This window comes from Chrysemys picta, chromosome 4, assembly GCF_011386835.1.
Source record: "Chrysemys picta bellii isolate R12L10 chromosome 4, ASM1138683v2, whole genome shotgun sequence".
Lineage (NCBI taxonomy): Eukaryota > Metazoa > Chordata > Testudines > Emydidae > Chrysemys > Chrysemys picta.
In genome coordinates, this window is record NC_088794.1 from 113,862,265 (window position 1) to 113,889,925 (window position 27,661).

The 27,661-nt window shown below is 50.1% G+C and overlaps 2 protein-coding genes across 2 annotated transcripts in view; one reads left to right on the top strand and one right to left on the bottom strand.

Moving 5' to 3' along the window:
• TTLL5 (tubulin tyrosine ligase like 5) overlaps positions 1-5,518 on the top strand; it is a 222,163-nt gene extending 216,645 nt beyond the window's left edge. The window contains exons 34-35 of the transcript XR_010601104.1: positions 3,603-3,718; positions 4,751-5,518. The gene's annotated coding sequence lies outside the window, so the exon portion shown is untranslated. The remainder of the gene's footprint in view (positions 1-3,602; positions 3,719-4,750) is intronic.
• TGFB3 (transforming growth factor beta 3) lies at positions 4,680-27,282 on the bottom strand. The gene is made up of 7 exons (XM_005301624.5): positions 25,785-27,282; positions 13,845-14,008; positions 12,884-13,013; positions 11,475-11,582; positions 10,278-10,449; positions 9,269-9,422; positions 4,680-5,849 (listed from the first exon to the last, which is right to left on the bottom strand). Exons 1-7 carry the CDS (start codon positions 26,266-26,268, stop codon positions 5,691-5,693), a joined length of 1,371 nt encoding a protein of 456 aa, XP_005301681.1. The 5' UTR covers positions 26,269-27,282; the 3' UTR covers positions 4,680-5,690.
• Between the last annotated feature and the right edge of the window lie 379 nt (positions 27,283-27,661).

Here is a 27,661-nt window from a genome sequence, read left to right on the forward strand (position 1 = left end):
AGGAGCTACATGTTGCAGATATCCTTTTAATAAGTGAGGAACCTTTTCTGTACAGTGAGACCGACCCCAGAATTGTCTCCAGCTCTCCCAGTGCTATGGAATCTGTCCTGCATTGAGAACCCAGCTCCACCATCAAAATCTGTCATCACAAACCATTGACAACAGTGAGCTGCCCTGGGAGGCCATGGCTGTTTTGGTCTGCAGTCCAAGTGATGGCTGGAGGCCCCCTTTATTCTCTGCCTCTGATGGGATGAGTACCTCAGGCAGACACAAGACAGTTTAGTGGCAGCCAGAAAGTACAGAAAGGGATTTATGAACTTGAAGACTGGAAGACGTCAAATGCAACACAGAGAAAAGTGAGAGAGCTCTGAAACTTAGTGAGTTGGAGCAAAGCTGATATTGTTTTCAGTTAAACAGACAAAGGTTTGTGTGAATGGTGTATGCCCCTTATTTCTTTTTTCTTTTAGGTAATCTCATTTCCTTTGTGCACTGAAATCTGTTGGCAGGAAACCAGAATAGGGGAAGCAGCACACTCCAATTCACACTGGGGGTGGGGATGGTCCACTGGTTTCCCATGTGCCTGTTGAATAGCTAGGGCCAGTGGAGAGCACAGTCAGCACAGAGAGCAAGGGTCTGGGACAGCATTTTATTCTGTAATGGTTCTTATATCAAACTCATTGCCATAGTAGCTGAGTGCCTTCTACTAGTGCAATAAGTTATGTAGTTCCTCTGTCTTAACAGTGGAGAACATTGCAACCAGAGTTGCATGGTACTGAGATTCAGACCGAGGTCTCTTGCATGCTACTGTAGAGCACTCCCAACCTGAGAAACAAGGAGCTGCCACATATAATCATACCAGTGGTCTCCCATATGGCAGTGCAGAATACTCCTTTCTTCCTCTCTTGTATGCTTCTGAGTGCAGAGTCTACTATATTGAGATAAGTGATTATGTTGGTATCATTTGAGCCTACCTAGGTTTGCTCCTGGTAGGGGAGTTATCAGGTATGTATTCAGTACAGATAGTGAGGAGCCACTGCTTCCATCTGCTTTCCTACAGTCCACACTTGCTTTCCCCATTGTAGCAGACCACACGGGGAGCAGCTTTCTGCCTTTGCCCTCCTTCCCCAGCCCCAATGTTCTGAAACAACCTGCTCTTGGTACTGGGCTCAGGAATCTATTCAACCTGCCATTAACCAAAGTGCTGCTGGGTTATCTGACAGCTGATCTGTAACCAAACAGTCCTGTAAGACATCTCCTCAATCCCCATTTACAGACAGGGAAGCTGAGTCCCAGAGAGGGAAGACGACTTGCCTTTGATTGCACAGCAAATCAGTGGCAGAATACAAGCCAGTTTGTCACACTCCCAGGCCTATGATTTAACCACTAAGTCATTCATGCCACTCTTGACTCAGCCTGCCAGTCCAGGAAGCAGCTCCCCAGATAGGAGGTGGAGAGGTGAGGGTCTAGTGGACTGTGGGCCAGACTGAGAGCCGGGAACTCCTAAATTCTAATTCTTTCTCTGCCACTAGCACCCTCTGTGGCGTTGGGCAAGTCATTTCCCCTCTCTGAGCCTTACACTTCTCCATTTGCCAGCATTAATTAGTGAATGTTTGTGAAGTGCTGTAAGTGTCAAGTATTAGAAGGCTTTGTGCTCTAGTTCCGCCCTTTGTAGCCTCCCCTTTTTTTTTAATGACAGGTTTCAGAGTAGCAGCTGTGTTAGTCTGTATCCGCAAAAAGAAGAACAGGAATACTTGTGGCACCTTAGAGACTAACACATTTATTAGAGCATAAGCTTTCGTGGACTACAGCCCACTTCTTCGGATGCATATAGAATGGAACATATATTGAGGAGATATATATACACACATACAGAGAGCATAAACAGGTGGGAGTTGTCTTACCAACTCTGAGAGGCCAATTAATTAAGAGGAAAAAAAAAAAAACCTTTTGAAGTGATAATCAAGATTGCCCAGTACAGACAGTTTGATAAGAAGTGTGAGCATACTTACAAGGGGAGATAGATTCAATATTTGTAATGGCTCAGCCATTCCCAGTCCTTATTCAAACCGGAGTTGATTGTGTCTAGTTTGCATATCAATTCCAGCTCAGCAGTCTCTCGTTGGAGTCTGTTTTTGAAGTTTTTCTGTTGTAATATAGCCACCCGCAGGTCTGTCACTGAATGACCAGACAGGTTAAAGTGTTCTCCCACTGGTTTTTGAGTATTTTGATTCCTGATGTCAGATTTGTGTCCATTAATTCTTTTGCGTAGAGACTGTCCGGTTTGGCCAATGTACATGGCAGAGGGGCATTGCTGGCACATGATGGCATATATCACATTGGTAGATGTGCAGGTGAACGAGCCCCTGATGGTATGGCTGATGTGATTAGGTCCTATGATGATGTCACTTGAATAGATATGTGGACAGAGTTGGCATCGGGGTTTGTTACAAGGATAGGTTCCTGGGTTAGTGGTTTTGTTCAGTGATGTGTGGTTGCTGGTGAGTATTTGCTTTAGGTTGGGGGGTTGTCTGTAAGCGAGGACAGGTCTGTCTCCCAAGATCTGTGAGAGTAAAGGATCATCTTTCAGGATAGGTTGTGATCTCTGTGGGAGAACACTTTAACCTGTCTGGTCATTCAGTGACAGACCTGCGGGTGGCTATATTACAACAGAAAAACTTCAAAAACAGACTCCAACGAGAGACTGCTGAGCTGGAATTGATATGCAAATTAGACACAATCAACTCCAGGTTTGAATAAGGACTGGGAATGGCTGAGCCATTACAAATATTGAATCTATCTCCCCTTGTAAGTATGCTCACACTTCTTATCAAACTGTCTGTAGTGGGCTATCTTGATTATCACTTCAAAAGTTTTTTTTTTTCCTCTTAATTAATTGGCCTCTCAGAGTTGGTAAGACAACTCCCACCTGTTTATGCTCTCTGTATGTGTGCATATATATCTCCTCAATATATGTTCCATTCTATATGCATCCGAAGAAGTGGGTTGTAGTCCACAAAAGCTTATGCTCTAATAAATTTGTTAGTCTCTAAGGTGCCACAAGTCCTCCTGTTCTTCTTTTTTTTTTAAGAGAAAGGGAGCCCTTCAATTGAATGGGCAGCAGGGCCAATCCCAAGGCCAAAGAGGAGTGATAACCAGAGAGCAGGCTCCAACTTGTAAATCAAAACCTCCCAGGGGGTTGCTGCTAAGAGATTAGAAGGGATTCCTTTGCCAGCTGGCATCTGGATTCCCCCATCTATCTAACCAGGCATTTACAGCATATCCATCAGCACGTTATTGTAGACACAGTGTACTCCCTCACTCGTCTTTCAGTGGGGAAAGCACCAGCACACTCAGTAATAAGTGTGTGCTGTAAGGCTGGGCAGAGCTACTAGTTTCATCACAAGTGACTACAGGTCAAGGAGACCTGAAGAAAAATGAAAGGGATAAAGTTAGGCAGTGAGTGGGAAGGGCCCTTTTATCAGAGCCGGTGTTCCTTCGCTGCAGGATCCTGGCCAAAAGGGCATCCAACCACTAGTTGCCAGCTAACCATCTAGATTTTTTTCATGTCTCATTAAAATGCTTGGAATTGTGTGTTGGGGCAGTACCACAATGAGGTGAGCATCAGCTGCCTGCATTTTGAAGGAGGAGGATCAAACTGGGACCTGATGGAAGAACTACACCTAAAGGAGAAGAGGCCCATGCAGAAGCCTGGTTGCAGGTGAGTATAGGCTACCAGCCAAGCATCATTTTGCACTGAGTTGTTGGGGTTGGGGCAACATGTCCTGTGGTCTTAAGAACCTGACTAGGAGTGACTTTGGCTGTCCGAATCAGAGGGTCTGTGTGTGCATGATGCTATTGGAGTGGGTCTATTTATGGGCCCCACTCTTTCTAGAAGTGTCCAAGTGCAGGAGATAGTGTATCTTATATCTAGAATACCATGTCCTCTCTTTGGGGGGACTCTAGGTGAGGAGAGCGGTGGGTGCTATATCTTGCCTTGGGCAGGTGTCTGAGACTGTACAGTAGAACGGGGTGGCTAGGTTTGACAAACTGAAGCTGTCTGAATGTGTCTATGGGACAATTTCTTTGGTATTTATGTGTGTGCAAGTCCATGTTTGGAAAACGATATATGTCTATGTGCCCATTTGTGACAGGCTGTAACTCTACTTGTTTTCTCACTTGGCAGACTGCAAACAAGAGCCTATCCAACTGAATGTGTGAAGTTGTTAAGCCACGGTGACTGTAGTGTACACTATGGCAGGCTATAAGTGCATTGCCGTATGTGTTGGACTCTATCCATTTTTTTGTTGTTGTTGTTCAATTGACAGGGAGGTTGTGTCTGCCTGACGGCACCTAGTGGAGGTGATTGCGTATCAGAGGGCCTAGATGGGATGTGGCACATACAGAACTGGTACCATTTGGGTGGACTGCATGGATCTTGACCTGGCCTTCAGGCTGAGTGTTTTATTTGGCAATGGGAGGAAGAGGAGCTTTCTGGCATGATCTCATCTTGTGAGTCTCTAGCTAGCCGTAGTGCTCTGTGTTCCTAGTGAGAATAGGACAAGTGGTTCTGAGTGGGGGGCAGATCTCGCAGTCACCCTAGCCTATGTTGCAGCTAGAACAGAATTCTGATACGATAAAATCTCTACCCCCTTCAGCAAATATTGCCTCTGGTCAAAAAATTCCATTTCCCCCCAAAATATTTATTTTTTTACAATGGTTTTGAGATTAATATTTTTTTAAACCTTGGCAGGTGAGACCTGGGCTAGGTCCTTGTGCAGGAGCGATGCAGAATTCCCTAAGGCACCTCACACACCACAACAAACACAGGGTCCTTTGGGGGAACAACCCAAGACTGGATGGGTCCAAATCTAGGTACCCACAGGAGCAACGGTGCCTGCACTGACACAAAAACCATCTAGCAGGACCTCCAGGAGGGGAGAGGAGCTGCATGGCAAGGAAATGGAGACATCAAGCCTTCTGTGAATGGAGTTAGCACACCCTTCCCTTTTCTTCTCAGATCAGCCCATCCCGAGCAGCTTGAATGTGGGGCTTGTGATTTGGATTTAGACCTCAGTACTCAGGAGCTACAGAATGGACCTTTGTGATTTGCAGGATACAGTAAAAGTTGTGGGACTCCTACATCCCAGCTCTGAGGCAGCAAGAGCCTGGGTGTGTCTCTCAGATCCCCTTCTTGGTGAACTTTATTTTTTTAAGAAAACTTGTTTGTTCCTTCATAAAGAAATCCTGATTCTTCAGGACAGAGGGAGGGCTGGGGTCCTAGGATAGCTGGAACCAGAACAGGAAGGACTGTCCAGCCTCCCATCCCCCTTTCCAACACGCTCATCACGCTCTCCTGCTTCCCATTCTCAGCTATCCCCTGCCTCCAAACACTGTGCAGTTTCTCCATTCAGTGCCCCTCTCTTCCCCACCAAATGTCCAGCCATTCTGAAGAGTGTGGTCTTCACATCACCAAAGTGACTCTCAGAGAGAAGTACATGGAGCCACCAAGACAGAGAAATGTTCCAAAAGGGATCCACAAAGTGGGTGATATGTCCTGAACTGCAGGGTTAGAAGCCCAGGCCTTAGTGTGCTCAGGTCTCTGGCCCCCTTGTTCCCTTCATGTTACACTGGGAGCCGGAGAGTAGGTGGTAACAGTTTCTCTCTCAGCGTTGGGTAAGGCTGGGTGCCTTTCAGCTGCATTTGCAGGATTTCACCACCATGTTGGAGAGCTGCTCCACTTTGGGGGTCCTCCCAACATAGTACAGGATGGTGAGGGGCTCCAGGTCCTGGGGGACACAGCAGGGCGAGGCAGACGCCTCTGGATTCAGCGTGTAATACAGGCCCAGCACCTGCAGAAACAAAACACATGTAGGAACTAGGTTGGAGATGCCTGAGGCTACTGGGACTACCGTGTGATGCTTTTCCACTCCAGTGGGATCAGCAGAGCTGGTCTCTAGGCATTTATGTCACTCAACACTATAGTACTTACTGGCTGGCAGGGACACTCTCCAGTAGGTTTGGCCCAAAATAGGGCCTGTCTTTGAAAGTTTCTAATCTTCCCAGCCTTGAATGAGCCTTTATTATTTATTGCCACGTCCATTTGCTCTGATAATCAAAGCGAGTGGTCTACGGAGCGCAAATGCAGCCTGAGTAACGACTAATCCCTCTTCTCAGCTGGGCATTGGCATGGTTGATGGTGTCAAAATTTATTCTTTTAACAAAGAAGGGTGTAACTAGCCTGGGGCCATGTTGTGCTGAGCGCCATAAAAAGCAGTTGAAAAAATCAGTGTTGTTGATTTCAGCCAACTTCTCCAGATAGTACTGGATTTAATCCAGCCTTCTCAAGTATCCATGACTCCCTCCCAGCTTTGAACCATCCGATGAGCTTGCTCCATTCCATCCTCCAAGTCATTACAATATAGTATTGGCGCCAGAACAGAGTCCTCTGGGACCCCACTGGATTCCTCCTCCCAGCTGGCCCTGAACCACTGATGATTATTCACTCTAGTCACGTAACTGTTTTATAGCAGTTGCCATGTTTCTTCTCAGAGGTGGCTGCATTTCAGTGGTGGGTGACTTCTACATTTACAAGGTGAAAATCTGATCTCACCTGCCCCAGTCCGGTCCCACTGACTGCACTGGAGTTGGCCCTATTTTAAATTAAAGGGAAGTTTGGCCCATAGGCTGTCAGAGATGGCCCGGGGGCCACATCCGGTCCTTCAGACGTTTTAATCTGGCCCTAGAGCTCCCGCCAGGGAGAGGGGTCCAGGGCTTGCCCTGCTCTGGCACTCCAGCCGGGGAGCAGGGTCGGGGGTTTATCCCACTCTGTGCGTGTCGTGGCTCCGCATGGCTCCCAGAAGCAGCGGCATGTCCCCCCTCTGGCTCCTACGTGTAGGGGCAGCCAGGGGGCTCCGCACGCTGCCCCCGCCCCAAGCACAGCTCCCCACAGTTCCCATTGGCACCACAGCCAATGGGAGCTGCAGGGGTGGCACCTGCGGATGGGGCAGCATGCAGAGCCGCCTGGCCATGTCTCCGGGTAGGACCTGGAGGTGTGACATGCCGCTGCTTCTGGGGGCTGCTTGAGGTAAGCGCTGCCTGGAGCCTGCATCCCTGACCCCCTCCTGTGCCTCAACCCCCTGCCTCAGCCTTGATCCCTCTCCCACTCTCCAAACCCTCAGTCCCAGCCCAGAGAACCCTTCTGCACCCCCAATCCCAGAGCCCGCATGCCCAGCCGAGCCCACACCCCAACCCCCTGCCCCAGCCCGGAGTCCCCTCACACACCCTGAATTCCTCATTTCTGGCCCCACCCGAGACCCCACACCCCAACTCCCAATTTCAGAGCATTCATGGTCTGCCATACAATTTCCATACCCAGATGTGGCCCTTGGGCCAAAAAGTTTGCCCATCCTTGGTCTAAGTGCCTTGTGATCCTTGGGGTTGTACAGTGCTATGGAAACATCCTATTTTATTATATAGATCTATCTAATCCCCATTTCTTTAGCTTCCCTCTGGGACGTCCCCCTCCCTGAAATGCTGCACACCCCTTGAGACAGAAGTGAAGTTGGTTCAAAGTGATTATTTGTGAGGAATCTTCTGTTTCTCACAGTATTTCCCCATAGGCACTGCTGACAAACTGCCTGACTAGAGCACCCTTCTAACAGCTGACCAAGGTTTTATAATTAATCTTGTTGCTCACTAATTTACTGCTTTTTCCTTGTTCCTTCAAAAATATGAACCAGCCCAAATTCCCCTTACATTTACACTGATTCAGCCCCACAAACTTCCAGAAAGCCGCCTAACAGAACGTGTCCCCCTCCACACACACTTGCCCTTTTCCTGTGCCCTGGGAAGGAGATCCCATCCCCATGGAGCCATTGGTCCCACCCACTCTTTACCCTGCTTCTAGCATTTGTTCTCTAGTCATTTCCTTGGTTCTAGTACTCCCACTGCTGCTAGCCCTTCAGCTCAGGCAGGCCTTGCTGATGTGCATATGCTCAAGTCAGCACAACAGTTTTAACCTGCTTCCTGAGATCCCTCCCTTACCCACTTAGCTATCATTGCATTGAGTATCCTGTTACCAGTGGCATTTTTAATGAAGCTTGAAGCAAAGTAGCTAGTGAGCAATTCTGCCTTCTCTCTGTCCTGCTGCCATTTCCCTTCCCTAGGCGGGAGCAACCCCTACATTCCTATTTCTTTTGTTCCCTTTTGCAGGCTCAGCAGGGCGCTGGAGTCTTTGCCGCTAAGTCTACACCATCTTCATGCACACAGCCCCAGCATGTCTCCCTTTCCTTGTAGATATTTAACCTTTAGGACTCTGGCCAGTCCCAAGGTGATGTTCCTGTCAAGGACTGACCATGTCCTAGGGTCATCATGAGTGGATTACCTAGAAGGGTAATCCACTAGTGACCTAGAGGCATTAGCCTTCTGCAGATTTTATATGTGGATCATCCTGCTTAGTGGACTTCTCCCACAGCCCTAGGCCCTTTCTCCAGGTGGCCCATGGGTCATGCAGGTGTCCTGCAGTGAGGAAAGCTGCCTCTGCAGAGAGGGAAATTTCCCATGTAACTGCTTTCTCCTGCTCCAGGCAACTATCACAGCTTTTTTATGGATTTGCTCCTCTCCACAACACACAGTGGGGGGAGGGGGAATATATAGTCCTAATGTTTTCACCCCTCAGCTCACAGAGATCATCTACACACAGAATCACTTCACCCACCACTGGAATGCAGAGCATTCACTTCACCCATCACTGGGGTATTAGGCAGCAGCTGTTTACAAGTGCCCAGCAGTGTTCGGTGACAGTTTACAACAGAAAGTGCAGAAGAATTCTATATCCAGTGGAAACTGCAGGAGGAGCTTAGGAAGCAGAATGTAATTACTGGAGTTGAAACTTGACCCGAGCATTTGGATTAACACCCCATCCATTACACACACACCCCCGCTGCTGCCAAAGAAATGTACCCGGGGATCTTTAATGCCCACAGGTGGTCAGCACGGCTGTTTGAAATGTCATTTGATAGACAGCCAGACAAAGCTCCTGAGCAATGGGCTGGGGCATGGGCTCAGTACTGGCTCCAAAGGAAGAGTGCCCCCACCTGAACCACCCCCACCATTGCCTGCAGCACCCTGAGGTTTCCTGGCACTGGCCTTGCTTGCCCCTACGTCACTTGGGAGAGTGAAATAGTTCAACCCCGAGGAGGTTACAGCTGCAAGCCACAAGCAGCCATCGCCATTAGAAACCCCTGTCAGTATCAAATGCCTGTCGTACCGTGCTGTGGGTTGTGTCTGCGCTGCGGAGGTATGGGCAAGGGCCTGAGCAGAAGTTGGCGAAGTAGCCCTTGGGTTCATGAACCCATTTCCAACCCAGGTCCTGTCGGAAGTCGATGTAGAGAGGACGCACACAGCAGTTCTCCTCCATGTTCCTGACACAAAACATTGGCACAAAGTGAATCCAAGGACATAGGAGAGATGGGAGCTTCTGCCCCTCCCCCACATGGCTCAATGGCTTCATGCCCCATTGAAGGATACAGTCTTTTGAGCAGAAGGAGCTATTATCTCCAGTGCCAGCTCTGACTGCATGACTAGGCCCGGTGCTACTGGCAAGTGCCTCTGGGAGAAACTGAGTTTTGGGTGACCATGCTGCTTGGCTACAACAAACAGAGCTGGGAGTAGCAAGAGAGAGGGAAGTCTGCAAATATGGCAGTGCTCAACTTCTACCACCAGGGGACACCCCCATCAAGATGTGGGGAAGGGAGAGGGAAAGAGCCTGGATTCATATGAAAATTCCTTTTAAAAGCAGAAGTGGAAAATCAGAAACAAACCATAATGCCCAAGAGCAGGCACACAATGTTCAGCAAGCCCCAGCCTTGGTTGGATGACATGGCAAGTTCCAGCTCAGACTGATAGCTCAAATGTGTCCTACAGGAGGCAGTTCAAGTCCCTATAGTCACACTCGCTGGCTAGCAGCTCAGCTGCAATAGCGGGGCCGCTTTTCCAACCTGTGTTAGTTTCTCCTAGGACTCCAAACACCACTGAGCTCTTGTCCTGGGATGGCCAAGCACAGCTCTGCCCTTAAAAGAGCCCTGGGGAGAACACTGATTCACAAACAGCTCAGAGGACCTGCTCATCCCAGGAGTTTCCAATGGGCTGGAAGCTTCCAGGTGTTTCCATGCCACCTGGCAGAAAAAACTATAGTACTTGTCCCAGAACTGGTGATCCTGCTGCTGCTTGACTGAGGGGGAAGGATAACGTCAGGGGTAGGTGGGGTCCTTGCTTACCGGAAGCAGTAATTGGTGTCTAGAGCTCGTTTCTTCCTGTAGCCTCCCAGAGCTGGACTCTCAAACCGATGTGGGGGTAACATCATCAAAATCAGGTGGGGGTTGTGAAGGCCCTTCTGCTTCTTCAGCCGCCCCAAGTCCCCTCGCCCATGGTCATCCTCACTGTCGATGCCTGAGGACAGAAAAAGGCACCCTCCCGTAAAGGGTTAGCCTCAAAGCAGAAATGGGGAGTGTATGGACCAAGGAAGATGTGGAGAGAGACCCCAAAAGACCTTTCAGCGACCTGGACAGGACTGTGTAATGCTTGCTCCCAGGGCTTTGGAGCTGTGCTCCAGCTCCGCTCCAGCTCCAGGCAAAAACCTGCAGATCCACTGCTCCGGAGCTGCTCCATGCTCCAGCTCCGGGCTCTGCTCCAAAGCCCTGCTTGCTCCCACTCCTAATCTAGGGAGAAGGGGACTCAATCTCCCCGTTACATTCCCTCCTGGACTTCTTCCCAGACTGCTCCCAAACTGGACCCTTACTTGGCCAGCATGAATTTGGTTGCCACTGGCCTGAAATAGAGGCTTGTGGGCCACTTGTTTTACTATTTGCAAACTGCTGGTCAGGCTGTTAATCAGTCCCCTTCTCTGTTGGCTTCAGTCCCAGGACAGGCAGAAAGATGAATGGTTTAACAATGTCAGATCACTGGCACTCTGCAGAAATAGCCTCAGAAATCTAGCTGGTGGGGGCTAGTGGCTACAGCCCAGGGCTCAGAGCCAAGAGATTCCTACTTCTTAACTCAGCCAAGCCACTGTCTCTCTGTGCCACCTCAGGCAGGATGTCCAACTCCTGGTGCTTCAGCCACCCTATCTGGAACCCATAGTGAAAAACAGATCTCACAAGAAATCTGAGAATGCAGCAGAGTCAAATTTCCCAGAGAGAGATTACAACACAAAATTACCCCTTTCTGCACACATCCATCCATGCACACATATTATATACACTCATGCACTTACTGGCACACACACTCATCTAAACACAGAATTCATGCAGTGAAACAATCCACATGCAAGCACATATCTATTATCACTACATGCACATGGAGTTCCCTGGGTGTAAAATACTCAACATTCAGATCAAGCTGGAGATTCAGTTCTTCTGCAGCTGCTCCATGCTCCCCTCTCCCATAAGGTTCCCCCAACCCTTGCCCCTTGTCACCTTTGAACTTGACCTCCAGCACCTCGTTAAAGTTTTCCAAGATGTCCCCATTGGGCTGAAAGGTGTGACATGGACAATGGATGCTGATCTCCAGACCCAGGTTGGACTCTGCAGAGGAAGAGGTGACCCCATGAGAAACACATTCTAGCTATGTGAACTGTCCTCCAACTTATGAAGAGAGTCCCAGGGAGGCCAGAAACCCCATAGCTCCTAGGATCTGGGCTCAGCTCAAGGGCTGCTGGATGACATGGAAGGTGGAGACCAGCTGTCATCTTAAAAAAGAGAATGAGAAGGCTTCACTTGTACCAACAGCCATGCCCTTGTTTGCCCAGCCCTGATCAGCACAGCAGCTGCAGCCTCCTGTTTTTGTTGATTTTCCATCTAAGTCACACAGATTTTCCTGAGGTAATGTGTTTCTTCATATTAACAAAAACTTCCTGAGACCTGCCATACTGTGTGCTCACAAGAGAGGTTCTCATGGTAGCAGGAATCTGTTGACACAAGATTCTTACAGAAGCTTCTGTTCTATGTCTTGGTATGAATGGAAATGGCTGTCTGTCTATGGTATTTCTAAGGTACCTGTCACCTTGATATCTAAGCACCATCCACATTGTGACCACTTGCATTGCACACTATCAGCCAGCAGGACTGCCCAAAGCTAAGTGTGATACAGGCACTGAACTCAGGCCATTAAGGACAGAAGTTGGACTGCTTTAAAATAGGAGGAGCCAACAAACTCACGGCTCATCCTTCCTGAGACTGGCTTCATGCCAAGTGCCTGCATTCCAGCTTTCAGTGACAGCCAGGTTCCAGCTGTGAGGGTAATCCAGCTGTGACTCATGGTACCGGTGATCCAACTATGAGGAGTACTGAGAGTTACCCCATAACTGTTTGCTGGCTCTGCTGAATGGTAGCAGAGGCAAAACTATTAATATGTTCTCGGTCACAACCCTTTGTACACTGTAATACTGTGGCCTCTAGCTAGCTAGATGTGTCAGACAAATGCATTAGACTAAAAGCCTCTGATATTCCCTCATCTTTACACCTGGCATGAGAATCAGGATTCTTGGTCCCACCACATTGTTTGCAGTTCAAAGGGAGCTCAGCCTCTTGAAGAGTAGGAAAATTTGCAGCTATCATATCCTGTAGAGAGTGGGAACTCCAGGGAGGGCTAGGTAGCTAAAGGAGTATGGAGGAGGCACAGCAGGGCAGCTCCTTGTGGGTAGTCTTGTCTCAAACTGGGCAGAACTGCTTTTGGTGGAACCTCACTGCCTCGGACTGAGGGAACTACCCTTTGCTAGAGGGAGATGAGGTTTTCCTCTGTATGTTATCTGAAGGAATGGGACTGGTGGCTCCCCGAGCGAACCAGACCCTCCACCCAGGCCCCTCTGAGACAGCAAGACCCCTACCTCTGCGCAGGAGCCACTCACGCACAGTCTCAGTGACATCGAAGGACAGCCACTCTGCGGAGCCCCTCGTTTGCACATTCCTGCCACTGAGATAGCGCTGCTTTGCTATGTGTTCGTCAGGCCGGAGGATCTGTGTTGAGAGGAGACACAAAGGGAATCAGCCAGTGCAGCGTGGCTGGGGAGCAGAGGCACCACACATTCTCTGTTTCCCCACAAGGGTTAGGTTTGTTATGAACTAATCCAGGAGGAGTGTGCCAGGGAGGGACAAACTGGGAATGGCCCCATCTTTCCTTCAGGAATACTCTGTCACAGGTGAGAGTGATACCCACTCTCTAGGCACAAACTGGAGCATTAGCATGGGGCCTTTACAAAGCATCCTGCTCTTAGAGGACTGGCCAGACCGTCTCCTGCTGTGTCCCAGTGGCAGGGGAGGGTTGAGGGAGTGCTAGCCTGGGCTGTAGGAGAGCCGGGTTCAATTCCTGCTCTCACCAACATCCTGTGTGACCTTGGGCATGCCCCTTAGTCGCTCTGTGCCTCAGTTCCATCTGTAAAATGAGGATAATAGCACTTACCTGCCTCACAGGAGTCTTGTGAGGATAAATTCATTAAAAATTGTGAAGTTCTCAGATGCTGTGGTGATGGGGGCCATGTAAGTACAATAAATAGGGGTGTAACTCCAGAGAGGCATGGAATACTGCAGCAAATGGGAACCTCTAGGAAAGGGCCCCATGCCAGGATACCCATGGTATCTGAGAATGAGTGAGCAGGAAAGAGACAGCAAAGTCCCAGGGGAGAGAAGAACCTGAAAAGGTCAGGCTGAGGTGACTGCCTGTGCTGGGGGAATTAAGAGGGTTTTAGCCCCTTCCTGCCCCCCTGCCTTTGCACACCCTAGTTCTGTTTAGCCCTGAGAGCCGCAGCCAAGCTGCCCCCTAGTGCATGGAGGTGGGGTAGAGCCACTCACCTGGAAGAGCTCGATGCGCTGCTCGCTGCGTTTGGAGCTCGGGTTGGGCACTCGCAGCACCCGGAACTCAGCCCGGAACAGACTGGTGCTGTTCTTCTCTGCTGAGGAAACGTTGAAGCGGAACACGTTGGAGGTGATGCTCTTGGGGCAGATGCCCAACTCATCTAGGAGACAGAGAGGGAGGCTGAGAGCCAAGGGCCAGAGTAGGAGGGCCTGGGCAGAACAGACAGCTAACTCTGTGAGCAGCAGTGGATTGGCAAGGGGCATTCTGAACACAGTCTTCCATTCAAACTTCTGCCACATTTACACTGCAATCTGACTGTCCTGGCTGAAGAAAACAGATGGGGGAAAATTCTCCACCCAAACCTGTTCTAAACCAGGGATTTTTCTGCAAAATTTTCCAAATGATGCTACCATTGTTTCAGCTTAACCAGCCACAGCAATAGAGGGCCCCAGGTAGACCAGTCACCAGCATTTTTTATTCCACGTCATCTAACCCAGCTCAGGGCAGGTATAATTCACACAGGTTTAAAATGCCAGTGGCCATGCAATCCTTATCTGCACTAACGCTCTCACTGTTGCTGCCATCAGGGGAGTTGAACAACATTTTTCTGGAGTAGACAAGGCTTCATGTACATGAATCCCACCCCACTAAAGGCAAGCGAGTACCTCTGGATTTACATCACCATTTCTGAGCACAGGACCTGGTCTAGTTGTCTTTGAATCTTAGTTTCACAAAATTCTCCTTAGAAAAAAACTATTTGGATATGGCGCTGTCTCCTGGAATGAAAACTGGCCAGAGGCCACAAAGCATGAGGCAAGGAGGGGACTTTGGGGGTGTTGTCTAGTGGGTACTGTAGGGCTTGGCATTAAGGTAATCTTCATTGATGGACTGGATGAAGGACTGACATCTGATACTAGCTGCAGACACCAGCAAGGACAGAGAAATAATCCCAAGGGACCTAGAGAGATTAGACAAATGGACTGGAAATAACAGAATGAGGCAGCCTGCTGGGAGAAAGTATTCAGACCCCAGATACCCAACAGGAAGGGAGGGGAGGGGCCTGGATAATGGATGTGGTATGAGACAGAAGAGAGGCCCCACAGAATGAGCCTCACCTCACCTAACATATTCTACTGCCTCTGTTCTCCCCCTCCCCTTTCCTCTGCCCTGATTCCTCCTGTGCCCTAGGCTTACAGAACTGCCCAGCCATACCTGGGAGTGCAGCTCACTGAACTCATGCTTCACCTTCATCCTGGGTACAGAACAGCCCTCATGACTTCCACCTCTAAAGCCAGCATCACCCTGACCCCTTCAGTCCCTGCTCCTCTCTGCCCCCATATGCTGGTTTACTGCTAACTGCATAGAGCGTGCAGCTTCTCACATGCTGCAGACCCAGCATAGTGAATGGGCCCTCAGTGGGGCCCTAAGCACTGCTCTATTGTGTCATTTGATGTGACATTTGTGTTGGTCTTAAGAAAAGAACTATCCCATGTTCCTGCTACAGTCCCAGCATGTGACGAACAGACAGGAGGCCCTTTTTAATCCTGAAATAACACCCTGGTCTCAGACACTTCTCTTCACAGCACTGTCAGCTTCCAAAGGAAACAGGTCAGCAGGCTCTGAAGAGAAGGGCTAGTGTCAAACCAGCACCTTGGAGAGATGACAAACCTATCCACAAATGGACATAAGCTCCCACCACAAGTTCCCAGGGCCAAATTCTGCTCAGCATGCCATTGGTTTAATCCATAGTCACTCCAGTGAAGACAAAGGCCCTTCTCTTGATTTACACCCAGACTCAGAGAGCAGAAGTGCAAGAGTTCATGGGGATTCACCCCCTGAATGCTCTGGCTTTCCAGCCAAGCCAAGGTGTAGGAAAAATGCTGCTCCCATGAACTTGCTTGGGAGTTTTGCCATTGGCTTCTTTGGGACCATGGTTGGAACAACTTCCCCGTCAAGCAGGATTTATCTGATGCATTGTTCTCATCCAGGAGACTGATGCTTGGTGCATAATGGGTGATTATCGCAGATATGGCTCAGATCCTTACAGCAACAGCAGACAGGACTGCTCATACCCGCATCTCAGCAGCAGACAGAGGACATGCTGAGCCATGCTGTGGAAATGGGCAGGTAGGTTCTTGTAGCAAACCATGAGTTCTTAGTATCACTCCACAGAAAGGTGCTGTATCTCCAATGACACATTAAATCAAGGTGTTGGCCCATATGCTCATTAACAGTCCTAGGGCATCCTCCTGGAAGAGGCATAACTTGGGCAATTCCATTCTGCCCCTAGGACCACTCTGTGGTTCCAGGTGGATACTGTCTTCCACTTCACTTCCTGTCCTAAACTCTTTTGTAGTGTTGCTAGTCATTATTAGCCAGGTGGCCTTCCATTCCAGAAGTAGCTGCCTGTCAGTGGTGGGTGAAGTGCTTCCTATATCCATGTACATACTTTACCCTATGTGCAGTGCAGTTAAGACTTTAGTTAATTAATGTGTATAACAGACCTTGAGATCCTTGGCTAAAAAGTACTAGAGAAAGGCTATTGTTTTTATACCTTATCCCTCTCCTGCTATCATCACATCCTCTTCTTTCTGTCTGTCTAATCTTTCTTTTTAGCCCTCGTCACCATGTTATCTGAGCACTTCCCCAGTATTTACTGGTAGAAATAATCTTTCTTTTCTTTTCAGCATGTAAAAGAAATAGCGTGTTTATAGTTGTTTCCGTTTACTATGAGTGTGCTGTACAAAAAAGGCTTTGTTGAGAGAAAGCTAAGCTGATGAGTTCTGTGTTTCATTCTGAATGCAGTCAGGTCCATGCTCAGTCTTGTCTCTTGTGGTAGTCAGGGACCAACTCCCAACTCTGTCTCCAACACTCATTAGCCTTGCCCATTGGTTGCCTGTTTCATTGATCTGCTGGGATGGAGCTGTCACTGGAGGTCCTGGTCACAGAGGAAGAGGTGATCGACCTCTCAGGAAGTTAGAGCCAGTACTACCAGAGGTGCGGAGAGGGAGTTTGAATATCAGGACAGAGACTTCAAACTGGACTCTGGGCTTGATCGGACACCAGCGCAGGGATCTACCTAAGCAGACAGGCATTTGGAACCAGCTACACCTGTTCCAGAGTCTGGTGCTTCATTTGTGGATCATGTGAGTTGCAGTAACTGAGCCTGGAGATCATGAATGCATGGATATGGTCTGTGGCCAGGTCTGTGACTGATAGTGTGGAGTGCACGCTGATGGCCATTCATCACTGAATGGAGCATTTTTTGCCACCATTGCGTATTTGGGTGTCCAGTAGCACCAAGAAGCCCAAAAGGGCTCAGGGCTGTGGGCTGACTCAACAATCTGAAAGCAGATGCCTTCGATAGTAGAGGATGCGATACAGAAGACAAGTTCTTCAAAGTGCTTCCTTCTTCCAACCAATGTAACCTCAGCTTTGCCTGAGTCACTATTAGCCAGCTGCTCTTAGCCAAGCGTTAATTTCAGGAAGGCTCTAAATGAGGTGGGAGATGGTGCTGTTTGTTTGATACAAAGGAGAGGTGGATCTGGGTATTGTCTGATGGCACTTCTGCCCATGTTGTCTCACCAGCTCTGCCAATGGCTCATATAGATGTTGAATAATATGAGGGAGAGGATTGAGACTTGTGGGTCTCCTGCAGTTGAGGGCTTTGGACGTGGAGGGACAGTTGGCCAAAGGACCCAGTGTGTTTGATATAACTGCACCCGTCTCCCAAGATGGCCTCTGTTTTGTGACATGAGGCCAAGCAAGGTCACTCACTGGCAGATATGAGTCCTTCTCTCTGAGACCATCCAGTCAGCGCTCAAAACGTAGCTAGGTCTGAGTCACCTGAATCTCAGGAGACCCTGGATTCCTGGAGTAGAGGGACTTGGATGGGCAGGAGGGGATTATTCTGATTATTCTTTTAAGGTTGGTTCTTGTAGGTTTTTGTCTCCAAATTTATGTGCTTTGGAGAGACAATGGCATCCTTCTCTTCTTTAATGAATCTCATCTCTCTCACCACCCCCACTCTAATATAGCAGAGCTTCCAGACACACCCAGGAGTTGGGAGTGTGGCAGCAGGATATTTGATTATCTTTGGCTGCTGCTCCCTCACCCCATATTCCCTGTGACCGTCCCCTTGAAATCCCATCTGTGCAGTACAGTGCAGGGCAGATACAGGTAGCCTACACGCTGAATCCAGCCAACTGTGTATGTGAAGGAAAACACAAAAGGCTTCATGCCTCCCACATCTGTCTCTCCTACTTCCCCCAGGTAACTATTGGTCTCTCTGGTTGTCTCTCTCTTCTGGTCTTCAGAATAGGCTGCTTGCCTTGGATGTGAGAAGTGGGCGACTCACACTTGCCCCTTATTAATTGTGGCATATGGCTCTGAGTGCAGGCTGGGCTCTGACAAGGGGATAATAGTGGTTTGGGGCTCCCTACAGCAGTGGTTTTCAAACTTTTTCTGATGACCCAGTTGAAGAAAATGGTTGATGCCTGTGACCCAACAGAGCTGGGGATGAGGGGCTTGGGGTGTAGGAGGGGCTCTGGGCTGGGGCAGGGGGTTGGGGTGTGGGAGGGGGTTAGGGCTCTGGGCTGGGGGTGGAGGTTCTGGGGTGAGGCCAGGGATGAGGGGTTTGGGGTGCAGGAAGTGGCTCGGTTTGGGGGGCTCAGGGCTGGGGCAGGAAATTGGGGTGCAGGGTTGGGGCATGGGCTTACCTCGGGCAGCTCCCGGTCAGTGGCACAGCGGGGGTGCTAAGGCAGCCTTCCTGCCTGTCCTGGCACCGTGGATCGTGTTGTGCCCCGGGAGCAGCCAGCAGCAGGTCCGGCTCCTAGATGGAGGCACGCAAGTGCTTGGGGCGGGGGCAGTGCACAGAGCCCCATGGCCCCCCCCCACACCTAGGAGCTGGACCTGCTGCTGGCCCCTTCCGAGGCGCAGCGCGGTGTCAGAACAAGTAGGGACCAGCCTGGCTTAGCCAGGCAGCACTGCCAACGGGACTTTTAACGGCCCTTACATTCCGTGACCCAGTACTGCGTCGCAACCGGCAGTTTGAAAACCACTGCCCTACAGGCTGCTTGGTGTGGATGGCACAAGTGGGCAGGGCTCGGGAGAGGACTGTAGTGGCACCACTGTCCCTTTAGAAATAAATTAGGAGACTCTTTTAAGCCAATGGTATTCAGCTCCTCCCCCATGTACTGCTTGCAAGGCTGGGAATGGCATGGGAACAGGGGCTGCCGTTTGCCCAAATACAAACAGCCTGTGTTTTGGAGGGTTTTGCTGATTACATAGGACAGAACCCTCTGCTCTCTAGGGAAGTGAGACCTTCCTTGAGCAATGGCCACCTTCCCCTGCTGTGCGCTAGTGCCCTGGGTAGCACAGCAGAAAGAGCATTCCCTCAAGTGACTGAACAGCTCTGATCATGGATAGGGCCAGAAGCCTGCTTTTCCAACATGACCAGGTTTGACCTGCTGCAAGCTCCCTCCTCAGCTTTCCTCATTGTCAAGTTGGTGTCCTGGAGACGGATGAGGTCTCCAAGCCACTGAGTTGTTCAGCTGAAGGTTTGGCATTAGGGAAGTTTTGAGCATGGGTATGTGTACATGTGTGAGACTTGTCTGTATCAGCCCCTAAGATCACTGGAGTAAACCTGGCTTATGGCTCAGAACTTGCTCTAAGGTCACCACCTGAGAATGACAGAGTCAGGGGACAGTTGAACATTAGCCACTTTTGAAGACATGGGGCCAAATTCAACCCTGGTGTAAGTGGATTAAACTCCACTGACTTCAGTGGGGATGTGGCTGCTTAAACCAGGACTGAATTTGACACAATGTCTCCCGTGGCAGCTCAGTTCCCAAGATGTCTCTCCCCAGGACAGACACTGGCCAGTCCCAGGAATTCAGTTCAAATAGCACTTTAAACCCAGTGTTCAGTCATGAGCTGGGCATTCTGGATCTGGATGGGGAAGGTTAAATAATTTTAGTGCTAATCAAAATAAGAGATTAGCAGAATAAGACACCTGGTAGTGATGGGGGACTTTAACTATCTAGACATCTGTTGGAAGAGAAGTATGGCAAAACACAACATTTCCAATAAGTTCTTGGAATGTATTAGTGATTGCACAACAGCAAACTATCCTGATTCAAAGGAAAGATAGGAAGAATAAATAAATAAATAAATTGGTAAGAGGCCAGTATGGATCCATCAGGAGCTCTTTAATGACCTGAAAATCAAAAAAGGAATCTTACAAAAAGTGGAAACATGGATGGATTGCTAAGGAGGAGTACAAAAGAATAGCACAAGCATGTATGGAGAAAAATCAGAAAGGCTAAGGCACAAAATGAGTTACACCTAGCAAGGGACATAAAAGGAAACAAGAGGCTTTCTGAATGCAATAGGAGCAAGAAAAAGACAATGGAAAGTGTAGGTCCTCTGTTTAAAGGGGAAGGAAGGCTAATAACGGATGACATCAAGAGGGCTCAGGTGTTTATGTCTATTTTGCTTCAGTCTTCACTAAAAAGGTTAAAGGTGACCAAGTACTTAACACAATTAATATTAACAACAAGGGGGGAAAATATGTTAAGAAATAGGGAAAGCACAGGTTAAAGAATATTTAGGTAAGTTAGATGTATTAAAGTGGGCAGGGCATGATGAAATTCAACCTAAGGTACTTAAGGAACTAACTGAAGCAATCTCAGAACCGTTAGTAATTATCTTTGAGAACTCCTGGAGGATGGGTGAGATCCCAGAGGACTGGAAAAAGGCAAACATAGTAAAAGGGGGAACAAAGAGGACCCAGGGAATTATAGACCTGTCAGCCTGACTTTAATACCTGGAAGAATACCGGAATAAATGATTAATCAATTTATAGGCACCTATAGGATAATAGGGTTTCAAGGAATAGCCAGCATGGATTTGTCATCAAATCATGCCAGACATCTAATTTCCTTTGACAGGTTTACTGGCCTAGTGGATGTGGGGAACCAGTAGACATGATATATCTTGATTTTAATAAGTCTTTTGATACACTCCCACATGACACACTCATAAGCAAACTAGGGAAATGTGGTCCAGATAAAATGACTATAAGGTGGGTGCACAACTGGTTGAAAGACTGTACTCAAAGAGCGGTTATCAATGGTTCACTATCAGACTGGGAGAACAAATCTAGCGGAGTCCCACAGGGGTCAGTCCTGGGTCTGGTACTATTCAATATTGTCATGAATGACTTGGATGATGGAGTGGAGAGTCTGCTTATAAAATATGCAGGTGACACCAAGTTGGGTGGGGTTGCAAGCACTTTGGAGGACAGGATTAGAATTCAAAACAGCCTTGACAAATTGGAGAATTGATCTGAAATCAACAAGATTAAATGCAGTAAAAATAAGTACAAAGTACCGCACTTAGGAAGGAAAAATTAAATGCACAGCTATAAAATGGGCATAACTGGCTAGACGCTTACACGCCCAGATCCTTTTCAGCGGTACATCTCAAATTGAATATGAGTCAACAATGTGATACAGTTGTGAAAAAGCCTAATATCTTTCTGGGGTGTATTAACAGGAGTGTTGTAAGTAAGACACGGGAGGTAGTTGTCCCGCTCTACTTAGAACTCCAGCTGAGCCAGTGCCATATCCAATTCTGGGTGCCACTCTTTAGGAAAGATACAGACAACTGGAGAGTGTCCCGAGGAGAGCAACAAAAATGATAAGAGGTTTAGAAAACCTGACCTGTGAGGAAAGGTTGAAAGAACTGGACATATTTAGTCTTGAGAAAAGAAGACTGGGGGGGGGGGGGAGCGCGATAAAAGCCTGCAAATAGGTTAAGGGTTGTTATAAATAGGAGGGGAATCAATTGTTCTCCATGTCCACTGAAGATAGGACAAAAAGTAATGCACTTAATCTGAAGCAAGGGAGATTTAGGTTAGATAGTAGTAGTTAAACTCTGGAATAGGCTTCTGCGGGAGGTTGTAGAATCCCCCTCATTGGAGGTTTTTAAGAACAGGTTGGACAAACACCTGTCAGGGATGGTCTAGGTTGACTTGGTCCTTCGCCAGCACAGGGGACTGGACTCGATAACCTCTTGAGGTCCCTTCCAGCCCTACATTTCTATGATTCTGTGATTAAAAAGAGTCTGGCAGATAGTGGCCCAGGAATGTGGCAACTTTCCCCTTCACCCCTTCTAATGCACCTCCGTCCTGGCCTGCACCACCCCCTGCTCTTCCATTCCTGCTTTCCCCCTGCCAAGGTGTGCCAATGCACCTCAAATGCCAGCCTGCAGCCTCCTTGTAGCGGGGTGGTCACCCACTCCTGCCTTAAAAGGCTTAAAACAGCCCAGGGAGAGGGCTGTGACAGGGAAGGAAAAGCTAGGCTGATTGGGGGAAGCAGCCACAGCTAGGACCACGCCCCAATCAGGCCACAGCTGGCCCTATAAGAGGGCAGTGGGCCAGAAGGATAGATTGACTCTCTCTAGCTTTGAGAGGGAGGGACCTGGCTGCAGGGAGCTGAGAGAAGGTACCTGGAGTGGAGCAGGGCTAGGGGAAGGCCAAGGGAACTGGGGAGCTCCAGCCTGGAAACCCCCCAGGCTGTGTCCTAGTGGAAGGTCATATAGGTACTGGGGTTACAGGGGGCAGCCCAAGGGTAGGCACAGGCAGCAGGTCCAAACCCCCCTTGCCTATGATGAGTGGCTTTTACACTGCAGTCTGCCCCAGTGAGTGGGAGCTAGATGGTGACTGGCAGTAGCCCATGACTGAGGCAAGGTGGGGATAGAGGGTTGGGGGTTCCCCTGGGTGGGGAGACCCTGAGACTGTGGGGGTATTGCCAGGGGGCAGCACCCCAAAGACAAGAGGCACTGGGTCCTGGGAGGGACACAGGGGCCAGTGGCAGCGGGATGCTGGCCCGTAGAGGGCATTCCAAGGCTGGTAGAGCTAATTCCCTGAGACGACCAGCAGGAGGCGCCGCAGGGGTGAGTCCTGCACCGTCACACTCCTATTATCTTTTCTCACATTGCTCCTGCATTTGAACAGGCTCCTTCTTTCCTGGTACCAACCATCCTCCTTCTACCCCTCTAGAAATAGCATCCAAACCCTCTTCTTTCACCTCACCTTACCCTGCTGTGCTCCACTGTGGTGCTATCTGACATCATTTTCATGCCCAAAACATATTGTCTATAGTGTATCTATCTGCTTTTGACTGTAAGCAGCTCAGGGTAGGGACCTGGCCTACCGACGTGTTTGCAGAGCACCATTAATGTTATTCTAGTAAGACATAAATATTGTAATAAGTGGCTAACAGCCCTTCTTCCTGCCTTGCAGTTTTCCCTGCTCCTTGAGTCCTGGTGTCTCCTGAGAAGATAGCTAATCATATAACCATATGGCATACAGTCTGCTAGAGATTAAATAAAATTAGTTGCATTACCCCATTGTATCCCTTATTCCACTTCATCATGGTAAGAGTAACGTAAATCTGGCAGTCTGGCTGCAATCTGAAACTGCCACCACTGAGACGCAGCTCCTCCAGTACAACAGTGCCAGGAACCTCTGGCACAAAAACAGCATCCCCAATGCAATACCACAGCATCAGGGAACAGCCTGCATTGTGACATGACGGCATGTCCTCCATTGTCTTCCAGAACTGGGAAATCGCCAGCACTGACTGAATGGATTGCTCAGTGCCTACATCCGCTCAGCTTCCGAATCTGCAATCTGCTGAGGGTTGTGTCTGCTCAGTCTCTAGGTCTCTGTATCTGCACCTGAATCTGGTTACTGTCTGCATCTGTGTCTGCTCAATGTCTGCTCTGCACTTGCTCAACATCTGTTTTTCAGTGTCTCCTTGGTGTCTGTGTCCCATGGGGATCTCCTCTGCATCTGCATCTCCTCAGCTTCTACTTTGGTATCTGCTCTGCACCTACTCAGCATCTATGTGATCCTCTGTTCATTATCTGTCTCCTCAGCATCCCCTCAGTGTCTGCATCTGCTCAGCATTTCCTCAACATCTGGGTCTCCTATGCATGCATGCAGTGTCTTATTATCTGTGTGTCCGGAATATCTGAATTTCCTCAGCATCTCCTCTGTCTTCCCTCAGTGGCTGAATCTCCTCAGCAGTTACATCTCCTCAGTTTCGGTCTCTCCTCAGCACCTCCTTTCTGTCTCCTCAGCATCTTCTCCATGTCTGTCTGCCTTCCTCAGCACCCGTATCTCTGTCTTCTCTGCATCTGACCACACTCTGCACAGAGTGAATGGGTCAAATCCATCACTGCTGTAACCACTGAAGTCAGCAGAGTTTTGCCACAGATTAATTTGGCCTGATGCCTGGGACTCTGTTGTCCACATGCAAGACACTCTTAGATTTCTGCTACTAGTCCTTGGGGGTAAATTCAGCCTACAAGCCTCAAACTTTTTCCTCCTCTCCCCCCCCTCATCTTTTTCCTTTCCTTTCTTCTTTCTCCTCTACTCTCCTGTCTGTCTCTCTCCTCGCTTCTCAGGGCTTCAGACATTGGCTGGGCTTGCTATTCCCTGGCTAGAGTCTGGGCTGATGTTATTCCAAGACACTGAAAAGCCCATCCCTTGCCTGCCCTGTTGCCAATGCTCGAACTCCTCCACCTGCTGCGGCGCTGCTCTCCAGCTAGCGCTTGGCCTTTTTAAAAAAATAATAAATCATGTTTTAAAAATTTCTTTGTTTTTTTCGGACCCCGTCTTGTCCCGTTCCCCACGCACACACACTGCTTCTCTCCAAACTCCCCTACACGCTCTTTCTGGAACACAGCCCCCCCCCCCAGCCCCCCTGTCCATTGACTTTCTGCAGTCCTGCAATACACACACTTACTGCCCCCATCCCAATAAGCAGTAATTTCAGAGCCCAAGAGGACATCTAGTGGTAGGAAGGGGGCATGAGGTTGTTCCCAGAATTCTATCTGCCCTCAGACTGAGGGTTTCTGTCTGTGCAGTCTCTCAGCATTAGCCAAACTTCCTTCCCTCGTACTGCGCTTTGAAAATCTTTGTTGTAAACACATGAGTCACATTTACTGAACATATATGTTCAAAGACATGCAAAAACATACGGATCTCAACTTCCCATATGAGCAAATACACATGCCAAGAAACACTGTACATTCCAACGCTTTGACTCTTCCCAAGCATGTACAAACACACACAAAGATGCGCACATCTCACACCCACTCAGGTATACTGCAAGACACAGAAACAAACATCTCATATGTCACTCCATCCTCACACAGGCCTGAAACACACAAGTACTCATCTCACTAATAAGAAATGTAGATACCTATCTCAGACACACACACGCTGGTGGTACTCACACCTACTTGCACAAATGCACGTGTGCACCCATAGATATAACATATATGCAGATGCAGACTGACAATGTATCATATAGTGTGTACACACATACAAATAGGCCTGTGTCCACACATTCACCTTTGTACAGACATCTGCATGCCCATATGTACATGCATACAAACCCTATGCATTGTCAAGCACACACTTTACAGCCAAGGTGGTGTGGCTCAATCACCTGAAAAAAGCAACAAAAAGGAGTTTCCTAGGACCACCACTTTTCTCTTTTCTAGAGGTGATTCAGGCCAAAGCAGACGTGGCCACAATTGTCCAGAAATCTGCCTCCTAGCTTGGAATGACCATCGGGGTCTGTGAATGCCCCCACCAGGAAACTTTGTCCCTTCCTGATGGAAGTCCTGAGTATTCTTCCTGTGTTCCCACTCCTCTGTCCCAACCCAAAGGCTTGGGTGTCCTTTCCTTCTTCCCCTTACTCCCCCCCCCCCGCCCTTTTCCTCCCGTGTCTAGGAAGCCCATAGGCAGCCTTGCCTCTCAGCTTCAAGCAGTGCGTGCCTCCTGCCCAGCCTTGGATCCCTTCCAGGATGATGCCCTGAAAGCCAGGCACAGGAGCAGAGGATGACAGGGAACTTACTGTGCTCGGGGAGACCCTGGATCATGTCAAATTTGTGGATCTCCTTGGCATAGTATGCAGACTCGAGACTGTCCTGAGCGCAGGTCTCCTCCTTCTCTTCCTCCATCTCCTCCAGCAGCTCCCGGGTGCTGTTATACAGGGCCAGGATCTGGTAGGGCACATGAGCTGGTCCCACCATCTCAGGGGGGCTCGTGAGCCTCAATTTGCTCAGGATCTGTCCCCTAATGGCCTCCACCCTCTTCTTCTTGATGTGGTCAAGGTCTAGGGTGGTGCAAGAGGAGAGCGAGAGGCTGACGGTGGCAAAGCTCAGCAGGCAGAGGACCACCAGAGCCCGTTGCAAGTGCATCTTCATGTGCGAGAGTAAAGAGGGGGCCACAACGGAGAGAGACCCCAGAGGAAGCGCAAGTGGGCTAGGGAGACCAGGCAGGGCTTTCGGTGCAGCCTCCCCAGATCCTTTAGACTGAGGCTTGGCAAGAAGGTGCATGAACTCACTGCGCTGTGATCGATTCAGGACTTCCAGGAAGCGCTGGCAACACTTAGGAAGGAGAAACAGGCTCTGTGCCTCGGCGAGCCGGGATCCTTCTCCATGTGTCCAAGCAGGACCCGCTGAGCCAGGGCTCCAGGCAGACCAGGGCAGGGGAGGGGGCCTCCGCACGAAGCGCTCTGCCAGGAACAACAGCAGCGACGCTGAAGCTCAACTGTGCCGCGGGGCAGCCTGGCAGCTCCAGAGGCAGGTCCCCTGGACCAGCGACCTGCGGCGCACGTGTCAGGCAGGCAGGACAGGGCAGCCCCACGGGGCCGGGCAGGCGCGGGCTCGGCACTTGTTGCGGGCATGCACCATCCACTCGCTCCCCTTAGCTCACATCCCCTCGGCGGGCGGGGGGGTCATTCGCTGCCGCTTGGCTCCATTGGCTGCTGACTCGGGGCTGGGCGCAATTAAGCGACTGCCGGGCTGCACATCCCTCTCCGCGGGGATCCAGGTAGGAGCCTGGGGCAGCCCTGCCTTGCCCCTCGCCCCTCTCCTAGGGACTCTGGTGGCGGTATCCCCCAGCGCGCAGCCGGAGCCCTGTGCTCGCCGCGTCCCTTTCTCTCACCCTCTCCGGCCCCCGGACCCCCCCTCGCTCCCTCACACACACTGACTCTCTATTCCTCTCGGCTGAAATTTTATACCTCCCTCCCATGACGTCTGCGGGCCTGCAGAAGGGAGGGGGAGGGACCTGCCAGCCCAGCCTTCAGCTTCAAGCCGGCGTTAATGCGTTCCACAGGCGCGGGGGAAGCAGAGCGCGCAGGAAGGACGCGGCGGGCTCCCCTGCTCTCCGGGCTGTCTGGCGTGGGGCCTGTTTCCCACCCTGCCTTGGGGGGCGTCGCTGTTTTGCCCCCAGACACATTCTCCCCTCCGCACAGTCCCGCTCGCTCCCCTTCTCCTGCCAGCTCCCACTTCTTCCTCGCCAGCCCCTGATCGCGTTGTTCCCGCTGCTCCGGTGAGCAGGGGTGTGGCGGGGAGTGGCGGTGGAGCAGCGCCACCCTTGTGCCTGGCCCTCCCTTCTCATTCCCTAGGGTGACCCTGCAGGGAGGGAGGGAAGCCACCTCCCACGCCGGGCTGGCAGATCCCGAAATGGGACGTTGGCACATTCCTGGGCCTGTAACAAGAAGTCCCTGCTGCCCGGCGTGGGGGGGCAGCGCCCCCGGGCCCCGCACTGCTTTAATCGTGGTCAGGGGCAGCTTCGCAGACAAGCTCGGCACGCGTTCCCGGGGCTGGCGGGGGTTTCGGGAAGGCCAATAGCGCTCTCTGGTGGGGAGCACATGCCGGTGGAGCGGCTCCTAGGCAACCCGCTCACCCCCGCCGTTCCCAGACTGGGTTCCTCGCAGCCCTCGCT

Excerpts from the sequence above, each read along its gene's own strand:
- TGFB3 (XM_005301624.5), bottom strand. The coding sequence starts at position 26,268 with ATGCACCTTCTTGCCAAGCCTCAGTCTAAAGGATCTGGGGAGGCTGCA. Across the intron at positions 14,009-25,784 it reads CCAGGGTCTCCCCGAGCACA|ATGAGTTGGGCATCTGCCCC; the intron begins GTAAGTTCCCTG and ends TCTGTCTCCTAG. Across the intron at positions 13,014-13,844 it reads AGCGCATCGAGCTCTTCCAG|ATCCTCCGGCCTGACGAACA; the intron begins GTGAGTGGCTCT and ends CTCTCAACACAG.